Source organism: Scyliorhinus canicula, chromosome 3 (genome assembly GCF_902713615.1).
Source record: "Scyliorhinus canicula chromosome 3, sScyCan1.1, whole genome shotgun sequence".
NCBI classification, from domain to species: Eukaryota; Metazoa; Chordata; class Chondrichthyes; order Carcharhiniformes; family Scyliorhinidae; genus Scyliorhinus; species Scyliorhinus canicula.
In genome coordinates, this window is record NC_052148.1 from 75,787,512 (window position 1) to 75,808,440 (window position 20,929).

A 20,929-nucleotide genomic window follows, 5' to 3' on the forward strand; every position below is an offset into this window, starting at 1 on the left:
TGACCCCCCTTGATCCATCTCGGGGTCCACCATGTCAGGGCCACGCTTGGGCAAACATGCACCAAAGCCCACCTGGAGGATTTCCCGCTCTGGGGGGGTCAGTGCATTACAGGCGGGATATGAATTGGGCTTCCAGCCCGTTTATCAAATGTAAATGGATGAAAAATTCCCATTGGCGCAGGAAGGTAGTGCGCTGAGGCCACCAGTGGGGGATCTGAGCATCACAACGGATTTTACCCTCGATGCTCCATTTGCACAGGGCTAAATCGCTGGCTTTGAAAACAGACCAAGCAGGCCAGCAGCACTGTTCGATTCCCGTAACAGCCTCCCCGAACAGGCGCTGGAATGTGGCAACTAGGGGCTTTTCACAGTATCTTCATTTGAAGCCTACTCGTGACAATAAGCGATTTTCATTTCACTTCATATGGCCGTCAGGCAATGGAGAATCAATCCCAGCATTTACCTTTACTCCCTCTGTCAGGCTGTTTCTGTTCACCAGGTATCTTAACTGGCTTTCAGTTGTAAAGTTCTAAATCAGAGTCTAACAATTAATCTCAACAGAAGCTTGACAAGTATCTTTCAGAGATCCCACCTGCACCAAATTTCAGGCTTAGCAAAAGCTGCCTTTTTCTAAGTTCCACCAACAACCAACTCTTTACGGCTCCATGTTTGGCTGCTGTTTATCTATTAATTTTATATTCATTATCTATTAGTTTTTTCCCTATAACTCAAAAACAACTCCAACCCTCCACCACTGTTAATGGGCAGCCTAGATGCTTGGTTTCATTTTTGTGCCAAACAGTTCCTGTCCTGCCACTTTTGCAAAATGTCCATTATTTCTCCCTTGTACTCCTGATAGGATGTTAAAATGACAACCTGTCTCTCACCTCAACAAAGCTTTAAATAACCCACATTCTCTGTTTTTTCCCTCTATGTCCTTACAATGTTGAAATCAAGATTTACTACATGGTTCCCAGCTCTCACTTATCCTTCCCAAAGACTTTATCTTCTTGAGTACTTCTTTCTTTCTGTTATCTTCAGGTTTTTAAGACAGAGGTTTGGCCAAAGTGATTTCTAACTTTGTGTGCCTGCCACAATGAAAAATAAACAGTATTTTTAACCAGGATTGAAATAAATATTTTACCTGATGATTAGAATTGAGATTCAGCAATCGCCAAGACTTATACATCAGATCAGAGAAGTGAAACAGCACACGCAGCCTGTCTGTAAGAACTTTTGGGCTGCAGCCTTTAAGCACATGGTATTGTGGAGGTACCATCTCTGGTATACCGAGTTGAACAGGAATTGTGCTACCTTCAATTAAAAAAAAGAGAATAAATTACTATTCTGAATTCAAAGATAATAGAGCTTAGTTGCTTACCAATTTTAAAATTCAGCTTTTCTTGTACCTATTTGTAGTAAATTTTGGAGTTGAAGGTGCAGGACAATGGGCAAAATTTTATATGTGCAACGGGGGTCTCATCTACCAGTTGGAGAACTGATAGGAACACCTTGTAGGTTGTCTCTGGGATGCCCGATGGAATTAACAGACAATCAGGCAATTATCTGGACACTGAGCTTCCCACGTATTCAAGCACCCAGAAGGGTGGAAATCCCATCTCCTCCCCAGTAAACTGCCGCCCAGAGGCCAACAGCTCTCTGATACAGGTACACCGTCGGGAACAGTGGCCATTACCAGTTCAACATTTGAACCTACCTTGAGGATCGCCGCTGGATCCTCAGGTAGATTGTGGGCGGAATGGGGGTCACAAGCCAGGGGAGAGGAGGGGGCTCAGAAGTAAGGGTATAGAGGTGGTTCTCCGTGGGCCACTCCACATTCCTGATGCAAAGCCCCTTGACTGGGCATAGAATGTTTATAAACGAGGGATTTCTCCTACTTGGCTGCAGTCAAACAAGGCAGGTCTTCTTGCATGGTGAATCCCTCATCCACAGGTTGAATACCAGTGGCAGTGGCATGTGGCCATCAGTGACCTTTAAATGGCTACTTAAGAGCCTCAATTCACCTCTGGACAGGAATGTTGCCCTCTACCTTTCCCATCTGGGGGAGGGATAAGGGGGAGTGGTTTTGGGGAGAGACAGGGAGGTGGCAGGGTTCCCACCGCAGGCTCTCCCACATGATCAAAAGGCCTTTCCACCCAATCAAATGGCCCCCCAGCTTCCAAACTCATCTTGGGGTAGTGGGGAACATGGCATTAAATCTGATCAATGATTCTATATCAAAATCACTCCACAAATTCAGTTCTCACAATGCTTCAAATTGTTACATCACCTAGCACTTTAAAGAGTTACAAGACACGATCGGAGAACAGCCTCGTCGCGCCTGACTCGGTGCGAGAGGCCTCTTGCAAGTTTTGTGACACTTGGAATGCCTCATGATATCTGGGGGCAACAGGGCGACACAGTGATTAGCACTGCCCCAAGAACTCGAGTTCAATTCGGCCTTGTGACCCAGATGCCAGTGCCATGGGCCGAGACCGGAGGGGAGAGAGGTTAGTATGAAGGATGTGGGGGAGGCCCTCAGCGACCCCATAGCGGTGTCCTCACTTGGGGATGTGTGTGGTAATGCCCATTTGTACAGGGGGTGCCCTTGCCCTTGGGTAGGAGGTCTGGAGGACCCTAAAACTTACTTAAGATTGGGCACCCTTTCAAATGGCGGCCTGATCTCGGAGGAGCCAGTCTCACTGGCGAGTTCAGCTCCCCATTGCTGAAAACATTTCATCAGGGAGAAACTCTTCAGGCCCAAAAAAATGACTTAAGTGCGGGTAAATACCAGTGTGGATCTCACCCGATGAGCCTGCGAGAAATACCCTGCAAAGCTCGCCCAAAATGACACTTGGAAATTGTTTGGTTAAATCATGCCCACAGTCTTTGCTACAACAACACCAGATGTTAACAATTTATTCATGTATTCATTGTGTGCTCTTTATAATCACAGGAACTTCAAAATATAATACCAGTTACATCAACAGTAACTTAAACATTCTAAAAGGCCTGCATAACCTCAATAATCATCAATTAAAAATATTTTCAGATTGTCAGTCACGCCAGCAGGTGTGCATATGTTGCCCAACTCCAATAGTCTTTCTTCTGTAATATGATAGGCCAGTGTTCTTTCAATTTTGATGTGATGAGACCCGTCTCATAGTTAGAAGTCATGCACCAGAACCATTTATTATGTTTGACAGCTTTCAGTTCGTTATAATAGTTCATAAACACTTCTCAATCACAAACAAATTCAACAGGACACTCTAAACGCTTTTGTTCCAGTTTCATTGATTGTGTTACAAGATTTTATTTAAAAAATCATTTAATGGACATGGCCATTGCTGGATAGGCCAGCATTTATTGTCCACCTGTAATTATGTAATGTCACCTGGAGTCGAAGGTGAAAGAAGCGGCGTGGTCCATGCAGCACTATGACATCGACCAGCTGAAATCTGATGAATATTCTTCCCTTGAAGGTTAGCAATCAATGTTGGTTCTTTTACTTGGTTGGTATGGCTTAGACCAAGCTGCAGAAAGGGAATTTAAAATGTATGGCACTAACTCACAATAAAGGTACAAAGACAAGAGACAAATTATGAAATTTTAAAACATACTAAACAAGGCTTTAGCCGTGCAGTTTAGCTTAAAAAAATCTATGCTAGAAATGCAAAGAAATTAAGAGGAATATAACCCAGAGTACATTTAGTTTGCCTTCTATGCTTCTGGTAGTCATAGGACAAAATGTTAATCGAGTTGCTGAGTAATTAAAGTAACAGGATAGAATTAATTAAGGTAAAATAAACTCTCATTGATGAAGCTTTGATGACAAGGGGATGGATTTATGGACCCTATAAATCATGGAAAACATGACTTAGCGGGATGTGAAAATTCAGTTTCCCAACTGTGGGAGGAGATGCAGAGATAAATTCACTGACGTGTCTGCGCGCGGCCTATGGTGGATTCAGTCTTGTCAACAATTTGCATGGCGTGAAGACGCATTAATGTGAAACAGTTTTCAATTAAGTCCTACATTCAACATGAAGTCAGAGAATTTTGTGGTATCTGTTGAAAGGCCTGCAAGCTGTGTGCAAGGTCAGTAGTTGTCCTTGTTTAACACTATAGCACAAGGGATGGAAGCAGCAGAAGGTCTCTTGCATGGTGGCTCAGAATAGTTAGGGTGAGTCAGTGGTGAGGGGTATTGTGGAATGAAGGGGATTGGAAGAGTAACTGGAAAGCTTGGAGTCTTCGGTGTGTTGGTGGTGGGGACAGTCAGCCAAGGTAAGAAAATGAGGTGCTTAAAGAGTGTTGCCAGTCCTGTCTAATTGTCTCTCCATCTCAGTGTGTTAGCTGTTGAGTTCACTTACAACACTGTAATTGCCCCTATTGAGATTGCCTCATGAACAATGTGCTTTAAAATGTATAGAAGTGAGGCTAGCTCAGCCATGTCCCACAGAGTGGGGAGTACAACACTGGACACTACCAAAAATGTTCAATAAAGTGCATGCAAAAACAAAATATTGGGCCAAATTCTCCACCTCGCAAACTGTGATCGGGCGGAGAATCGGGAGTCCGGCCAAAATCGAGGTCTACACCCGGCGCCAATTTAGGCGCCATTCTCCGGAGGCCCTCACTGGTGGCGATAAAAAGGTTTGTGTCTCGTATTGGGGGTGGCATGCAAAACCAGTATTTGCATACATTTAAGTCTAATTAGTGCATTTGACTCCAGGCTCCAGGCCTCCGCAACACTCCATCCCTCTCAGGCGGAAGTCACGCAGGCGCGATTTACTACTGCTATTTAAAAACACGGACTGGGCGCCATGGCTGCTGAGAGTAGAGAAGATAAGCAAAGTTTGATAAACGGTTAAAAAAATTGGAGCGTTTGCTGGAGGGATGGTGTGGGGAGTAGTAGAAGGGAGCGACTTTGTGATGCAACTCCGTGGATCTGGGGTGAACCCCTCGGGATCGGTGTGGCCAGACTCAGGCTACCATTGTTGCAGTATTCGTTTTAAATGCACCCATTTGGTACAAGTTACAGGCTCCTGGCTGCTCACTCTACTGAATATTCAGTATCCTGTAAATGTACTCAAAGTGTCCGATCATTCGGGAGCCCACCCAGGCCACCCCTCCAAGGGGGCCACACACTTCTAGCCCCATTCTTAAGATTAAAGTTAACTGGTGTCATACTTCCTTGTTTTACGTGGCCTACCGTTCCTTCTGCGTGTGATCCCACACAGCACATCAGACGTGGAGGCAGTTTGTTGCATATGAAATGAAATGAAAATCGCTTGTCACGAGTAGACTTCAATGAAGTTACTGTGAAAAGCCCCTAGTCGCCACATTCCGGCGCCTGTCCGGGGGGGCTGGTACGGGAATCGAACCGTGCTGCTGGCCTGCTTGGTCTGCTTTAAAAGCCAGCGATTAGCTCTGTGAGCTAAACCAGCCCCTATCTGTCCCTATATATCCCTCTGATCTGAGATCACTTTGGAGTCCTGCACTTCCAGGGTAGCACTGCCTGCAGTGGTAGTGCCAAGGTGCTCAGGTGGCATCCAGAGTGCCAGGGTACCACCCTGCTAAATCTCGACCACCTGGGAGCTTTCAATCGCCTGGGCTGTGAAACAACAGTGCTAACCACGGTGCTGTTGCGACATTTAACAACCTAGTTGCATCACCGGGTCGGGGGCAATGAGGCTAGTAGTTCACCCCCCCCTCCCCACCAAAGTGTTGATTGCGTGCGGTTTTGCGTTCTTATTGGGGGTGCTAATTCTGCAGCAATTCAGGACATGCTACTAGTACTACTAATAATAATAATCGCTTATTGTCACAAGTAGGCTTCAATTAAGTTACTGTGAAAAGCCCCTCATTGCCACATTCCGCAGCCTGTTCAGGGACGCTGGTACGCAAATTGAACCCGCGCTGCTGTCATTCTTCTGCATTACAAGCCAGCTGTTTAGCCCACTGTGCTAAACCAGCCCCAAATGGCCATGACTCTGCCCACGTGAACCTAGAGTAATTCTCATTCCCAGAGGCGTTGGATTCATTGGGGCTGAATTGGCGCCGGAGAGCTTGTAAAGCTAGAGCTGCTTAAAAGTGCTCTATTCTCCACACTCTCATTCCAGCCAAAAAGACGGGCCAGATAGGAGCAGCACCAAAATTTCCAAAATGTTGCACAAAATTTTAATGAATTTTGTTATCATCTTTGGTTAATTCAAATGAAATTAGCTGTCAAAATAAGGAGGAATTTTTGTGCATGAAGTAAATAAATGTCCTTATATTATACTTAGCTGTCCTACCTGGCCTTCAGCATTGCATCCCCAGGCAAATATATCCCCTGTAGAGCACAAAGCAAGCGTATGCTCTGATCCCACTGCAATATCTTCAACGAACATTGCTTCCAGCGAGGGTACTTGCTGTGGACGATTGTGATTACGCAGCATTGAGTCCGGCAAACCTATGAGACGTTCTAAAAGTAAAAACAAAGCATTCTGAAAAAACTTTCCAGGTGACTGAATCTGAAACAAGTTGATCTCTGGTGTTTTTCATTTGGCATAAAGGATAGGGGAGGTTCTGGTTAGGCAGAGCTGAAAGAATGGGAAGAATTTAATGATTGTAGCAGTGGACCAAAGCACTAGCCGGTGGCAACACAGCTGCAGCCATTTCCAGGAGCCCTGGCACGATTAAAATCAATCAGGCAGGCTGCTGCCTGTCGTCGGATGCTGCAGAGTGGATGTTTCACCTCTGAGAGCTGCCAACCAACCTGAAGTTCTTATACGATCAGCACCATCAGGAGCAGTGGCCACTGCTGGTGCTGCTGAAGGCCAAAGGAGAGGATCATACATAGAAACATACATATAAAATATAAGGAGGAGGCCGTTCAGCCCTTTGAGCCTGCCCCGTCATTCATTATGATCATGGCTAATCATCAAATTCAATACCTTGATCCCGCCTTCCCACCTGTATCCCTTGAGCCCCAAGAGCTATATCCTTCTTGAAATCACACAACGTTTTGGCCTCAATTACTTTCTTTGTTCCCTGTTATGAATTCCCGCGATTCTGACTGTAAGGGGTCTACCTTCGTTTTTATCAATCTTCTTCTTTACATACCATTTGAAACTTTTACAGTCAGTTCTTATGTTCCCCGCTAGCTTACTTTAATTTTGCATTTTCCCTTTCTTAATCAATCCATAAGTCCGCCTATGCTGAATTTGAACTGTTCCCAATCCTTAGGTCTATTGCTTTTATTGCTAATTTGTATGCTTCTTCTTTGAATCTAATACTATCTCTAATTTCCCCTGTAAGCCAAAGTTTTGTTCCCTTTCTACTCTTGCGTCATTGTCTTTCCACTGTCCTTCCTTTCAGTAATGTTTCCCAGTCCACCATAGCCAACCCATGCCTCATACCATCATAGTTACCTTTATTGAGATTCAGGACCCTGGCCTCAGAATCAAGTACCTCACTATCCAACTTGATAAAGAATTCTATCATATTATGGTCACTCATCTCAAGGGGATTCGCTAACAACTAGCTTGCCAACTAATCATTTCTCATTGCAGAACACCCACTCCAAGATGGCCTGTACCCTTGTTGGGTTTCTCAACGTAATGGCCCAGAAAAACACTCCAGAAATTCCTCTATTGTATTGTTACTAATTTGATTCACGCAATTTATTTGCAGATTAAAGTCACCCATAGTCACAGATGTATTCATCACAAGCATCTCTGGTTTCCTGTCTAATGCTATTCCTAACATTACCACTTCAGTTTTGTGGTCTGTATACCACCCCTACATATGTTTTTTGACCCTTGTTGTTTCTTAACTCAACCCATATAGATTTCACATCGTCTATGCCAATATCTTTCCTCAATATTGTATCAATATCTCCTACAATGCAACTCCACCACCTTTTCCTTTCTGTCTGTCCTTCCTAAAAACTGAGCAGCTCTCAAAGTTTAGGTCCCACCCTTGGTCACCTTGGAGTCATATCTCTGTAATCCCAACTATATCATAACCCTTTACATCTACTTGCACAACCAATTTATCCATTTTATTTTGAATGCTCCGAGCATTCAGGTACAAAACCTGAAGTCATTTTAACTTTCTTTGTCCTGTCCCTACTATATTTTTTACTGTGTCCTTAACTGATTCTTGCCCTTGATTTCCCTGCCAATCACTTTTCTTATTCTCCTTGCTATATTTTTGTCTTAGTCTTGATTCCCCCTGCTCTGAATCCTTATATAGGTTCCCATCCCCGTGCCATATTAGTTTAAATCCTCCAATCAGGGAGGCCCTGGGGAGAAGGGCTGGTGTAAAGAGCTGGAGGGTTGGGGGTGTTTGTTGACTTCTTGTGGGGGCAAGCATGCCCACCAGGGCATACTAGGCAATGCTTCCAAATGACGCTCAGAATTGGCTTCAATACTGAACTACATAATGTCAGTAGAACTTTTCCCCGACTTGTAGTCCAATGCTTTCCAGTTGCACCACAGTGGTGATATGTCTCACATGATAGCAAGTAGCTTCAGAGTAAAATGCATCGCCCCTAAAAACCTCTTAAGTGTATTGTCTAAGTATCATATCAGTATTTCATTGATTAGAATAATATGACTGTATGAGATAGAAAGATACCTTGTCCAAAAGTGTATACATGCCCATCCTTTGTCAGTACAACAGAAAACTGGGTTCCAGAAGCAATTTTCTTCACTCCTTTATTGCAAAGGCTTTCAATTTTCTGCATGGTAAGATAACAAGATTTAAAAAAGAAAGACTTGTTTATATATGGTGCCTTCCACAACCTCAATATGTCCGAAGTACTTTAAGTCATAGTATTAGGGTTTTACAGCGCCAGCCATCAAACACTTATGTATACTCAACCCATGTTCCAGCACATTGTCCGCAGCCTTGTATTCACTAGCATTTCAAGTGTTCATCTAAATGCTTCTTAAATGCTATGAGGGTTCCTGCATCTACCACCCTTTCAGGCAGAGTTCCAGATTACCACCAGTGCATAAAGTTCCCTCCCAAATATCCTCCAAATCTCCTGTCCCTGACCTTAAATCTCCACACCCTGGTTTTTGACCCCTCAACTAAGGGGAAATGTTTCTTACAATCTACCCTATCTATATCGCTCATAGTTTTGTACACCTCAATAAGTTTCCCCCTCAGCCTTCTCTAAGGAAACAACCCCAATCTAGCCAGCATCTCTTCATGGCTGAAATGCTTCAGCCCAGGCAACATCATAGTAAATTTCCTCTGCACCTCCTCTAGTGCAATCACATCCTTCCTAGAGTGTAGTGACCAGAACTGCACACAGTACTCTAGTTGTGGCCTAACGAGCATTGTATACAACCACATTATAACATCCTTGCTCTTATATTATATGCCTCGGCTAATAAAGGCAAGTATCTGATATGCCTTTTGAACTACCTTATGTACCTACCTGGCTGCCTTCAGGGATCTTTGGACATGCATCCCAAGGTTCCTCTGGTCCTCTGTACTTCCTAGAATCTTAAAGTTCATTGTATATTCTACTGCCATGTTAGTCCTCTCAAAATGCATCACATCACACTTTTCAGGGTTAAATTCCATTTGCAACTGTTCTGTCCATTTGACCAACCCATCTATATCACCTTGTAATCTAAGGCTTTTTTCCTCCTCACTATTTACCACACCACCAATTTTTGTGTCATCTGTGAACTTGCTGATCATACTGCTCACAATCACATCGAAACCATTAATGTACACTACAAACAGCAAGGGACCCAGTACCGGTCCCCGAGGTATATCACTGGACACAGGCCTCCAGACTCAAAAACAACCTTTGGTCGTTAGCCTCTGCCTCTTGCCACCAAGCCAATCTTGGAATGAATTTGTCAACTTACCCTGGATCCCATGGGGTCTTACTGTCTTGATCAGTCTCCCATGCGGTACCTTGTCAAAAGCCTTACTGAGTCTATGTAAACTACATCAACAGGACTGCCCTCAACTACACATCTAGTCACTTCCTCTAAAAATTCAATCAAATTTGTTGGACACGATCTCCTCCTGACAAAGCATGCTGATTATTGTTAATTAATCCTTGCCTCTCCAACTGGAGAGTAATTTTGTCCTTCAGAATATTTTCAAATAATTTGCATAGCACAGGTGTTAGACTCACTGGCCGGTAATTACCTGTTTTATCCCTATTCCCCTTCTTGAGTAATGGTACCACATTAACTATCCTCCAATCATTTGGCACCTCTCCTGTGGCCGGAGGGGATTTGAAAAATAGCCTCAGAGCCACTAAAATCTCTTCCCTTGCATCACACAACAGCCTAGGATACATATCATTTGGGCCTGGGGTTTATGCAATTTTAAGGCCACTAAAACCATTAATACCTCCTCTCTCTCAATGCTAATCTGTTCAATTATATCATAGTCCCCCACTTATTGAAATGTAGCAAATGTTGTAATGCAGGAAATGTGGTGACTGATTTGCCCACAACAGCACTCAGCAATGGAATAATGATCAGATAAGCCATTTTGTGATATAGGTTGAGGGATAAACATTGGCCAGGATACCAGGGATAACTCCCTTGCTCTTGCTTAAAATATTGGAGCTTTATGTCTACCTGAGAGGGCAAACAGGGCCTCAGTTTAATGTAGCACTCAGAAGTCTGCACTCCCTCGGTACTACATAAGAGTGCCAGTGCAGATGTTTGTGCTCAATCTCTTGAACCTTTTGAATCAGATAAGTCAGAGCCTCCGGAGGATGAATCAGATATGAGGCAGTTTTTGGAGCGATTAGAGTGTCCTCATGTAGGGGAGGAGGAGCGGGCAGGATTGGAGGATCCAGTGGGGGTGGAAGAAGTGCAGGTGGCAATGCGGAGAATGCAGACAGGCAAGGCATCGGGGCCAGATGGTTTCCTGGTGGAAATTTATTAAAATGTAAGGACAGGTTGGCACTGCTGTTGGTGGAAATGTTTGAGGACATGATGGTCAGGGCGCATTTCCAGAGATGATGGGTCAGGCATCTATTTTGTTGCTGCTTAAAAAGGACAAGGATCGGGTGGGTCATATGGCCCCATATCTCTGTTGAATGCGGATGTCAAGATATTGGGGAAGGTGCTGGTGCTCAGGTTGGAGGGGTGCCTTCTGAAGGTGATTGGGGAGGATCAGGTGGGGTTTGTAAAGGGCAGGCAGTCGTCATCAAATGTGCAGCGGCTGTTAAACGTGGTGCTTTCTCTGGCAGAAGGGAAGGAGTTGGAGGTGCTGGTGATGCTGGGTGCGGAGAAGGTGTTTGGTTGGTGGAGTGGAGCCAATTATTTGTGGTGTTGGAGAGATTTGCGATGGGCCGACGTTTGAGGTATGGGTGGAATGTGAAATTGTGTTAAGGATTCAATGGCGTGTGTGCAAACAGACAAAATTAATTCAGGATACTTTCCGATGCACAGGGAACGAGGCAGGGATGCCCATGTCCCCCCATTCTGATTGTGTTGGAATAAATAGAGCCCTTGGCCTGAGCGTTGAGGTGCTACTTGGATAAATGGAGGGGGGTGAGTGGATGGGTGAGAGAGTCTTCCCATCATTAGACGGTCGGGTGCAGGCGGTGAAGATGAATATTTTGCCACGGTTTTTATTTTTATTTCAGTACCTGCCAGTCTTTTTGCCAAAGTTGTTTTTAAGGTGGTGGATAGGTTGGTTTTGTCATTTTTCTGGGCAAGTAGGGTGGCTAGGATTAGGAAGATGGTACTTCAGAGAGGGCAGAGTCAGGGAGGTTGGGCCTACGGAACCTGTTGTACTATTAATGGGCAGCAATTGCAGAGAAGGTGCACGGTTGGAGTAGGGAGACGGAGGCTTTGTGGGTGAGGATGGAGGCAGGTTCTTGCAGGGGGTCGGTGTTGCGGGCGTTGTAAACAGTGTGGCTTCCATTTTCCCCAGGTGGTATTCGCCGAGTCCTGTGGTGGTGGCCACGCTGAAAATATAGGCGCAATTTCAGCAGCACTATAGGTTAGAGGCGGGGTCAAGGATGATGCCAATCCAAGGAAACCATGGGTTTGAGCCTGGCTGATAAATGCGAGGTTTCGGGAATGGGAGGAAAGGCGGGTGATGGAGATGAAGGACTTGTTTTTGGAAGGGCGGTTTACAAGTTTGGGGAAGTTTGGGTTCACTTGTGGGTGGATTCTGGTACATGCAGGTGCGGGACTTTGTGAAAAATATCTTTCTGACCTTTCCAGTAGCACCTTCACCCTCATTATTGGAGGTGGTGTTGTCGGTGATGCGGCTGAAGGGTGGGGTCGTCTCGGTGATTTATGGGAGGATTTTGGAGGAAGGTAAAGTGTCTCTGGAGGGGGTTAAGGTCAAGTGGGAGGAGGAGCTAGGGTTGGCGCTAAAGGAGGGGTTGTGGTGTGAGGTGCTGCGGAGGATGAACGCTGCTACCTCATGTGCGAGGCTGGGGTTGATACAGCTAAAGGTAGTAGACACGGCACACCTGACGAAGTCGAGGATGAGCCGGCTGTTTAAGGGGTAGAGGATATTTGTGAACGGTATGGGAGGGGGCTAGTTAACCGTGTACATAGGTTCTGGTCCTGCCTGAAGTTGGAGAAATTTTGGAGGCTGTTTTTCAGCACCATGTTGGAGATCATGCATATGGATTTGGAGCCTAGTCCTCTGGTGGCCATATTCGGGGTGTCAGACTTGCCAGAGCTGCAGGCAGGAGCAGGGGGCAGATGTTTTAGCTTTTGCTTCTCTCATCGCCCGCAGGCAGGTTTTGTGTGGGTAGAGGTCAGCTGCTACATCTTGTGCCTTGGTGTAGCTGGAGGATCTAGTGGAGTTCGTACATTTAGAGATTAGCCCGACAACACCCTAAGAGATTAGCCCTAAGGGGCCAAATGATAGGTTCCACAAGAGACGGAGTCTGTTTATTCTGCATTTTGGAGAACCAGTTACCGTTAACTGTTGGGGGGGGGGGGGGGGGGGGGGGGCGGACGTGGGGTGTAGTGTTGGGTTTATTTTTGTGTTGTGACGTTTTTAAAATGTTAAAATGTTAAAAATTTGAATCAAAATATTTTTTAAAGAAAACCTTCTGACTCAGAGGCAACAGTGCTACTAATTTAGCCATGGCCGACATCATTCATAATTGGAGATAAAACTTCCTATCACAGTAGGAATTAAAAGCTAATTACCTCTCCACAAGATGACACCAGAGTGTGGCGACTCTGCGAGCTCTCTCACACAGATCCTCTTTTACATCTCTTATACATTGGGCTGGATTCTCCAATTCTGGGGCTTTGTCACCACGCCAGCGTGAGAATGATGCCGTTTTACGCCAGGAAAACTGTCGCAAAACGTCCACTGATTCCCTGTTTTGCGGGGGCTTGCAGGACAGCAGCTTACAGAACCCGGCTCTAGCTGTCGATATGCTCTAGAGAATTTCCGGGTCCGTGGCCGCCCATACACAGGGCGGCGGCCTGCAGCGGCGGCGCCATGCTTCATGGGGAGGTTGCTCACAGAATAGTCCCCCTCTTCCTCCGGCTCGCGCATCCTGGACTGCCCCACCACAGTGCGCCCCCCTACCTGCGGATGGACCCTCCCCCGACTGTGGCGGAGCTGGACTGAGTCCACAGCCGCCACGCTGAGATCCTGACAGATGTGACCACACGTGTCCCGCGCCATCAGGAACTCGGCCGGTCGGGGGTGGAGTATCGGGGGGCAGGCCTCAGGCCGTCGAAAAGGCACGAGTGCACCGCTTTGGAGGGGGCGGAGCATCGCAAAAGCGATGCCACCCCCGATTCGGCCAGGGAATGTCATTCTCTGGCCGTTCACCCAACGCAATTTCTTTTCATGTACGGAATGGTATGTTTGTGCTGTATGCAGAACAATACTTTTCACTGCACCACAGTACACGTGACAATAAGCCAATCCAATCCAATCCAATGGTGCAATTCTACCAAAAAATGCATCGTTTTGGGCAAATTTGGCAGTGTTTCTCCCCGTTTTTTTGGGTCAGACCTGGATTCACCTACACCTCTTTCCATTTTAGCCTACAAAATGTTTTCAGCAAGGCTAGCTCCTTGGGGACCCCTGTCTCTAAGTGAGCTTGAGGGTCCACCCCCAACAACAATGCCACCTCCCGCAGATATGAGCAATACACCCACCAAGTGAGCACACCACCTTATGAGCCCTCCCTTTCATCCTTCATAATCCCACTTTCATGTGCATAGCCCCCCTCTCAAGCCCTGGCCCTTGGCAGTGACATTATGGCGCTGACAGCTTGGCACCCAGCAATGCTGACTTGGCACGGACAAGTTGTCACTGTCAGGGTGCCTAGGTGCCAGAGGAGTGTCAGGGTAGTACCCTGCCCTGTCCCTGACCACCCGGAGGCTCCAATGGCCTCTGAGACCCCCAGAGTGGCCATCACACCTGGTCTCTGCTTGTGGAGACCAGTACTGAATTGGTGCCCAGTTGAGGCCTCACAGGCGAGGCTGGTGACTCCCGGGAGCTGGGAGAACGCAACCTCCGATAGGCTGTGCATATTTAAATGAGCTGTTAAAAAATGATTATCTGGATCATGCCCTCGAATGGCCTCTCCCACGGTGCTCCTGGCACAACGTGACTGGTTCCGGGCACAATGGGTTGGCAAAATCGCACCTATTCTCAATTTAAGCAAAATAATTAGTCCTAAAACGCTCCAGTTTCCATGCTCTGTAAACGTGTGGTACTAACAAATAGATACGGTTAAAAAAATCACGCAATAACCTAAAACCCCAATACATATAATAAAGCATGACACACAATTCATAGAGCATCTCAATCACAGTATTCTGCATGACATATAGGTAATGGTGTTACGCTTAATTTGTGAACAGTGACTTTATTCAAATCAAGCAACAACAGTTACCAAATAATTAACCCACGCTACCAGTTTTTCATGATGAGGTAGAATAAGTGAATGTTACATGATTATGGTATACATGGATAGGAAATTTGAGCAAATATAGACAAATATGCTTCCAATTCGTGCCCCATTTCAAGTTGTATTTTTTGTTTGTTGTGTTAATAAATCACAGCAGATGGACCTGCAACCTTACAGGTTGTTGTGTATTTCCCGTCGAGGTGCAATTTACAGACAGTCAATAAATCATGTCAAAACTAACCCTAACCCCACTCTAAAATACTACCAGACTAAACTTTAAATATTGGTTTTATATTTCCTAAATGTATTACTACTATTGGTTGCTAGACTACATTCAAATATCTAAGTTATGATAAATAAATGAAAAATCTTCCCACATTAGACTATATACTGCAACATTAGACTATATACTGCAAATACTTTATAGTGAATACATAAGATGGTACTCATCCTACAAACCTAAACAAGTAGGTAGTATACATATCTCTTGCAGTCCCCATGGGGTCATGGTGTGTGGACCATCCGGTTCCCATGACCTCTACCAAGTACAAACTTCCCTGGTAACAGGGCGGGGCTCTCTCTTTAACGAGGGGAGCCCGTGCAGTATAAAAACCCCGACCTGAGTGAAGGTCGGGCAAGAGAACTCTTCGGGGAGTTTGTACGTGTCAATAAACCTTTATTTTTTGCATCCTACCCTTCATTCCTTGTGGTCACTCTGTGTGGATTCTACAATATCCTTTATGTGGTGGCTAAGATATGCCTTATACTCTCACCTGGGGACAGCATTTAACAGTGCAAGCTCCTAATCCCAGCTTTCCATAGTCTCCATCACCGAACGACCAGACTATCATTCCATCCGATGAAACAACAAGAGTGTGATTCAACCCACAGGCCACCTGAGGAAATAAAGGAAATATCTAATCTTGTTTTATGAGATTTATATGGAAATAGTTTATGAATGAATAAATAATATGGTTAGCACTGCTGCCTCACAGGGCCAGGGACCCAGTTCAATTCTGGCCATTGGTGACTGCATGGAGTTTGTACATTCTTCCCGTATCTGCGTGGGTTTTTCCTGGGTGCTCAGTTTTTCCTCCCACAGTCCAAAAATGTGCAGGTTAGGTGGATTGGCCAAGCAAAATTGCTCCTAGTGTCCAAAAGGTTAGGTGAGGTTATTGGGATAGGGTGAGGGTGTGAGCCTAAATAGGGTGTTCTTTCAGACTTGATGAGCTGAAAGGTCTCTTTCTGCACTGTAGTGATTCTGAATAATGCAGCCAGTAATCAAACCTGTAGACAATGTTTCTCTCCTCTTCAACAGCCGCTGGATCCTTCAATTATACTTAGCTTCAGTGAAAATTAAATATTGAATATATGGGAATGAATTATGATATGTCATCCATCCTATAAAAATTAGGAATAAGACTAGGCTAACCAAAAGAATGTCAGTCAGTCTGTGTCAGCTCTTTGAAAAATCTATCCAATTCAGTACTAAGCTCCATCTTTTCCGCCAGTCCTGTAGTTCTCTTCAATCCTTTCCTTTATATCACTCGATAGATAACCTTTGCTAATAATCTGTCAAATTTAGTCTTGAAAATTTAATTTGATCCAATATCTACAGCCTTTTAGGGCAGATAATTCCACACTCTAACTACCCTTTCTGTGAAAAGATGGCTCCTAATTTCAACACTGAAGGACCTAGCTCTAATTTTAACATTGTGCTCCTTTGTTCTGCATCTCCTCACCAGAAGAAATTCTGCATATTCTTATTCTGTGGAAACCTCTCATAATGTTAAGCATGGGCAGCATGGTAGCATGGTGGTTAGCATAAATGCTTCACAGCTCCAGGGTCCCAGGTTCGATTCCCGGCTGGGTCACTGTCTGTGTGGAGTCTGCACGTCCTCCCCGTGTGTGCGTGGGTTTCCTCCGGGTGCTCCGGTTTCCTCCCACAGTCCAAAGATGTGCGGGTTAGGTGGATTGGCCATGATAAATTGCCCGTAGTGTCCTAATAGTAAGGTTAAGGGGGGAAGTTGTTGGGTTACGGGTATAGGGTGGATACGTGGGTTTGAGTAGGGTGATCATGGCTCGGCACAACATCGAGGGCCGAAGGGCCTGTTCTGTGCTGTACTGTTCTATGTTAAGCACCCTTGTAATCTTCCAAACTTAATGGAATACAAGTTAAATGTATGCAACCTGATTTAACCCTCCAAACTACAGTATAATTTTAGTACAATTGCACTATACCCTTTTTAAAACCAGCATATCCTTCCCTAGGTTTGGTGTCAAGAGTTGAATACAATACACTAGATGGGGTCTGAACAAAGCTGATGTTTTAAAGAAAGACAAAGAAATTGCATGGTTTGTGCCATTTGTGCTATAAAATTCTTGACCAGCAACTTCTGCTGATAGAAGTCTAGGATAGGTATAGTCGGAAATGCTCCCTCATTCGTTGGCCAGTTCACCTTCATTCAATGTCCAAATGATGGAAAATTGCAGCACAAGACTTTGAGGCCTTACATTGATCATAAAATCATCAAGGTTCCATCAACAGCACCTTCCAAACCCATGACTTTGACAACCTAGAAGGGCACGAGCAGCAGATGTATGGGAAGTTCCCCTGCAAGCCAGACACCATCCTGACTTGTAACTATATTGCTGTTTCTTCACTGTCACTGGGTTAAAATCTTGGAACTCCCTCCCTACAGCACTGAACAAAGAACAAAGAAAAGTACAGCACAGGACCAGGCTGTTCGGCTCTCCAAGCCTGTGCCGGCCATGCTGCCCGTCTAAACTAAAATCTGCACTTCTGGAGTCCGTATCCCTCTATTCCCACCCTATTCATGCATTTGTCAAGATGACCCTTAAATGTCACTATCGTCCCTGCTTCCACCACCTTCTCCAGCAGCGGGTTCCAGGCACCCATTACCCTCTGTGTAAACAACTTGCCTCGTACATCTCCTCTAAATTTTGCTCCTCGCACCTTAAACTTATGTCTCCTAGAAATTGACCCCTCTACCCTGGGAAAAAGTCTCTGACTATCCACTCTGATCATGCCCCTCATAATTTTGTAGACCTCTATCAGGTCGCCCCTCAACCTCCGTCGTTCCAGTGAGAACAAACCGAGTTTATTCAACCTCTCCTCAGAGCTAATGCCCTCCATAGCAGGCAACATCCTGGTAAATTTCTTCTGCACCGTCTCCAAAGCCTCCACATCCTTCTGGTAGTGTGGCGACCAGAATTGAACACTATACTCCAAGTGTGGCCTAACTAAGGCTCTATACAGCTGCAAAATGACTTGCCAATTTTTATACTCAATGCCCTGGCCAATGAAGGCAAGCATGCCGTATGCCTTCCTGACTACCTTCTCCACCTGTGTTGCCCCTTTCAGTGACCTGTGGACCTGTACACCTAGATCTCTCTGACTGTCAATAATCTTGAGGGTTCTACCATTCACTGTATATTCCCTACCTGCATTAGACCTTCCAAAATGCATTACCTCACATTTGTCTGGATTAAACTCCATCTGCCATCTCTCCGCCCAAGTCTCCAAACGATCTAAATCCTGCTGTATCCTCTGACAGTACTCATCGCTATGTACAATTCCACCAACCTTTGTTCCATCTGCAAACTTACTAATCAGACCAGTTATATATATACTACAAACAGCAAAGGTCCCAGCCCGGATCCCTGCGGAACACCACTAGTCACAGCCCTCCAATCAGAAAAGCACCCTTACATTGCTACTCTTTGCCTCCTAGGACCTAGCCAGTTCTGTATTCATCTTGCGAGCTCACCCCTGATCCAGTGTGACTTCACCTTTTGTACCAGTCTGCCATGAGGGACCTTGTCAAAGGCCTTACAGAAGTCCATATAGACAACATCCACTGCCCTACCTTCATCAATCATCTTTGTGACCTCCTCAAAATCTCTTATCAAGTTAGTGAGACACGACCTCCCATTCACAAAACTGTGCTTCCTCTCGCAAATACGTCTATTTGCTTCCAAATGGGAGTAGATCCTGTCTCGAAGAATTCCAGTAATTTCCCTACCACTAACGTAAGGCTCACCGAGCTGTAGTTCCCTGGATTATCCTTGCTACCCTTCTTAAACAAAGGAACAACATTGGCCATTCTCCAGTCCTCCGGGACATCACCTGAAACAGTGAGGATCCAAAGATTTCTGTCAAGGCCTCAGCAATTTCCTCTCTAGCCTCCTTCAGTACTGTGGGTGTACCTGCACCATATGGATGTCAGCAGCTCATCACCACTGTGCAATATTTTGTGCAATAAAATGCTGGCCTAGCCCGTGATATTCACATTGAATGAAATAAAAAATAAATATTATTAGAGAAAGTGTTATCTTCAGTTACATAGGATTGTACAGTGTATTATTACACTGTGATATGATTGATACTTTTGATATATTGAATAAACATAGAACATAGAACAGTACAGCACAGAACAGGCCCTTCGGCCCTCGATGTTGTGCCGAGCAATGATCACCCTACTTAAACCCACGTAACACGTATACCCATAACCCAACAATCCCCCCTTTAACCTTACACTACGGGCAATTCAGCATGGCCAATCCACCTAACCCGCACATCTTTGGACTGTGGGAGGAAACCGGAGCACCCGGAGGAAACCCACGCACACAAGGGGAGGACGTGCAGACTCCACACAGACAGTGACCCAGCCGGGAATCGAACCTGGGACCCTGGAGCTGTGAAGCATTGATGCTAACCACCATGCTACCGTGAGGCCCCAAATAAAGAAAGTCTATTTTCTGCAATTATGGGATCAGTGACCTAGGGGCTATCAATTCAAACTCAAATTTTGGATTTTTACATTAGATCTCCCTGGCTTAGAGATGCCAGCTATTACTACATGTGGACCACACACCCACATAAACCACAATACACATTTTAATGTGTAAATGTGTAATTTTTAGTTCAGTGATAACATGATTTGGGAAACATAATAGAGAAGCCACACTCCATAAACCAGAACTATGCTCTATCACTTCTATTTATATGGCTGAACTGAACAGTATTGGTGGAGTGGAAGGGAAGGGAATGAAGTTGATGGAGGAGGAAGAGTTAGGTCCCTTTTGGCTTTCTGAGATAGGGATATTCAGCTGAATAAAGCTACCACCCTAAGTGGAATGTCTCCCAGCTGAATTGGACAGAAGGCATCCATGCATCTTTGTTCAGCTAAGCCCCAGACTGTACAAATGGAAAGGATGACACCTGGTTACATGATTACTACTTGGTGTCCGTTTTGGCTTGTGGTAGCTCTTTCGTCCTATAAGGTCCGGGGATCAAGCCATTCTCGAGAGATTTGAGCACAATAACCTCGGCTGGTATTTCAATGCAGGAACTGAGTGCTACATTGCTAGAGATTATGCAAAGAAATTGAGGCTTCATGAGCCCAATCAGCTAGTTAAAACATCTCATGCCATTATCTAATGAAGACCAGAGAAGTTTTTGCAATTTCTTGACCGTTATTTATCCTTTAACTAACATCTCTAAAACAGTTGATCTGCTGTTTGTGGAACCATGGTGTACCCGATTTGGTTGCCACATTTTCCTATCTTACAACAGTGACTACACTTCAAAATCACTTAATGGGCTGTGAATCTCTTTAGATTTCCTGAAATCTTGAAACAATAATGGTATTTTATTCAGGAGAATTTGTAGTCCAAAGGCTGAATTGCAGGGTAGCTTACTTCGAAAATAGACAAACATCTGCAGGTAACAGGGAAGCGGTGGGTGGGATTTCATAATTTTGGTACTTCAATTTGGGCCTGAATCATGCAGGGCCTTCCTTTACTACACAATCATTAGAGCTAGCATTTATGTTCCTTCAAAATAAAAAAGTAGCAAGAAATTGCAGTGGCCTAAGGAAAAAAATGTAAATAGGAGGGCTGAGGAGGGTCCTCTGAGGAGGATCGTGACAGGAAAGGAGGGTGGAGAAGCCGGAGGGATAAGGAATAAATTCCAGAGTATATGATATCAATTATTCCAGTCACGTTGCAAAAACA

General features: G+C 45.0%; 1 protein-coding gene across 3 annotated transcripts in view; it reads right to left on the reverse strand.

Moving 5' to 3' along the window:
* Positions 1-20,929, reverse strand: part of LOC119962749 (probable E3 ubiquitin-protein ligase HERC1) — a 594,360-nt gene that overhangs the window by 69,143 nt on the left and 504,288 nt on the right. For all 3 annotated transcript variants that reach the window (XM_038790765.1, XM_038790766.1, XM_038790764.1), the window contains exons 68-72: positions 15,664-15,786; positions 8,626-8,728; positions 6,297-6,466; positions 3,395-3,533; positions 1,145-1,314 (exon numbers count right to left, since the gene is read on the reverse strand). In XM_038790765.1, coding sequence (XP_038646693.1) covers positions 1,145-1,314; positions 3,395-3,533; positions 6,297-6,466; positions 8,626-8,728; positions 15,664-15,786 — 705 coding nt within the window. The remainder of the gene's footprint in view (positions 1-1,144; positions 1,315-3,394; positions 3,534-6,296; positions 6,467-8,625; positions 8,729-15,663; positions 15,787-20,929) is intronic.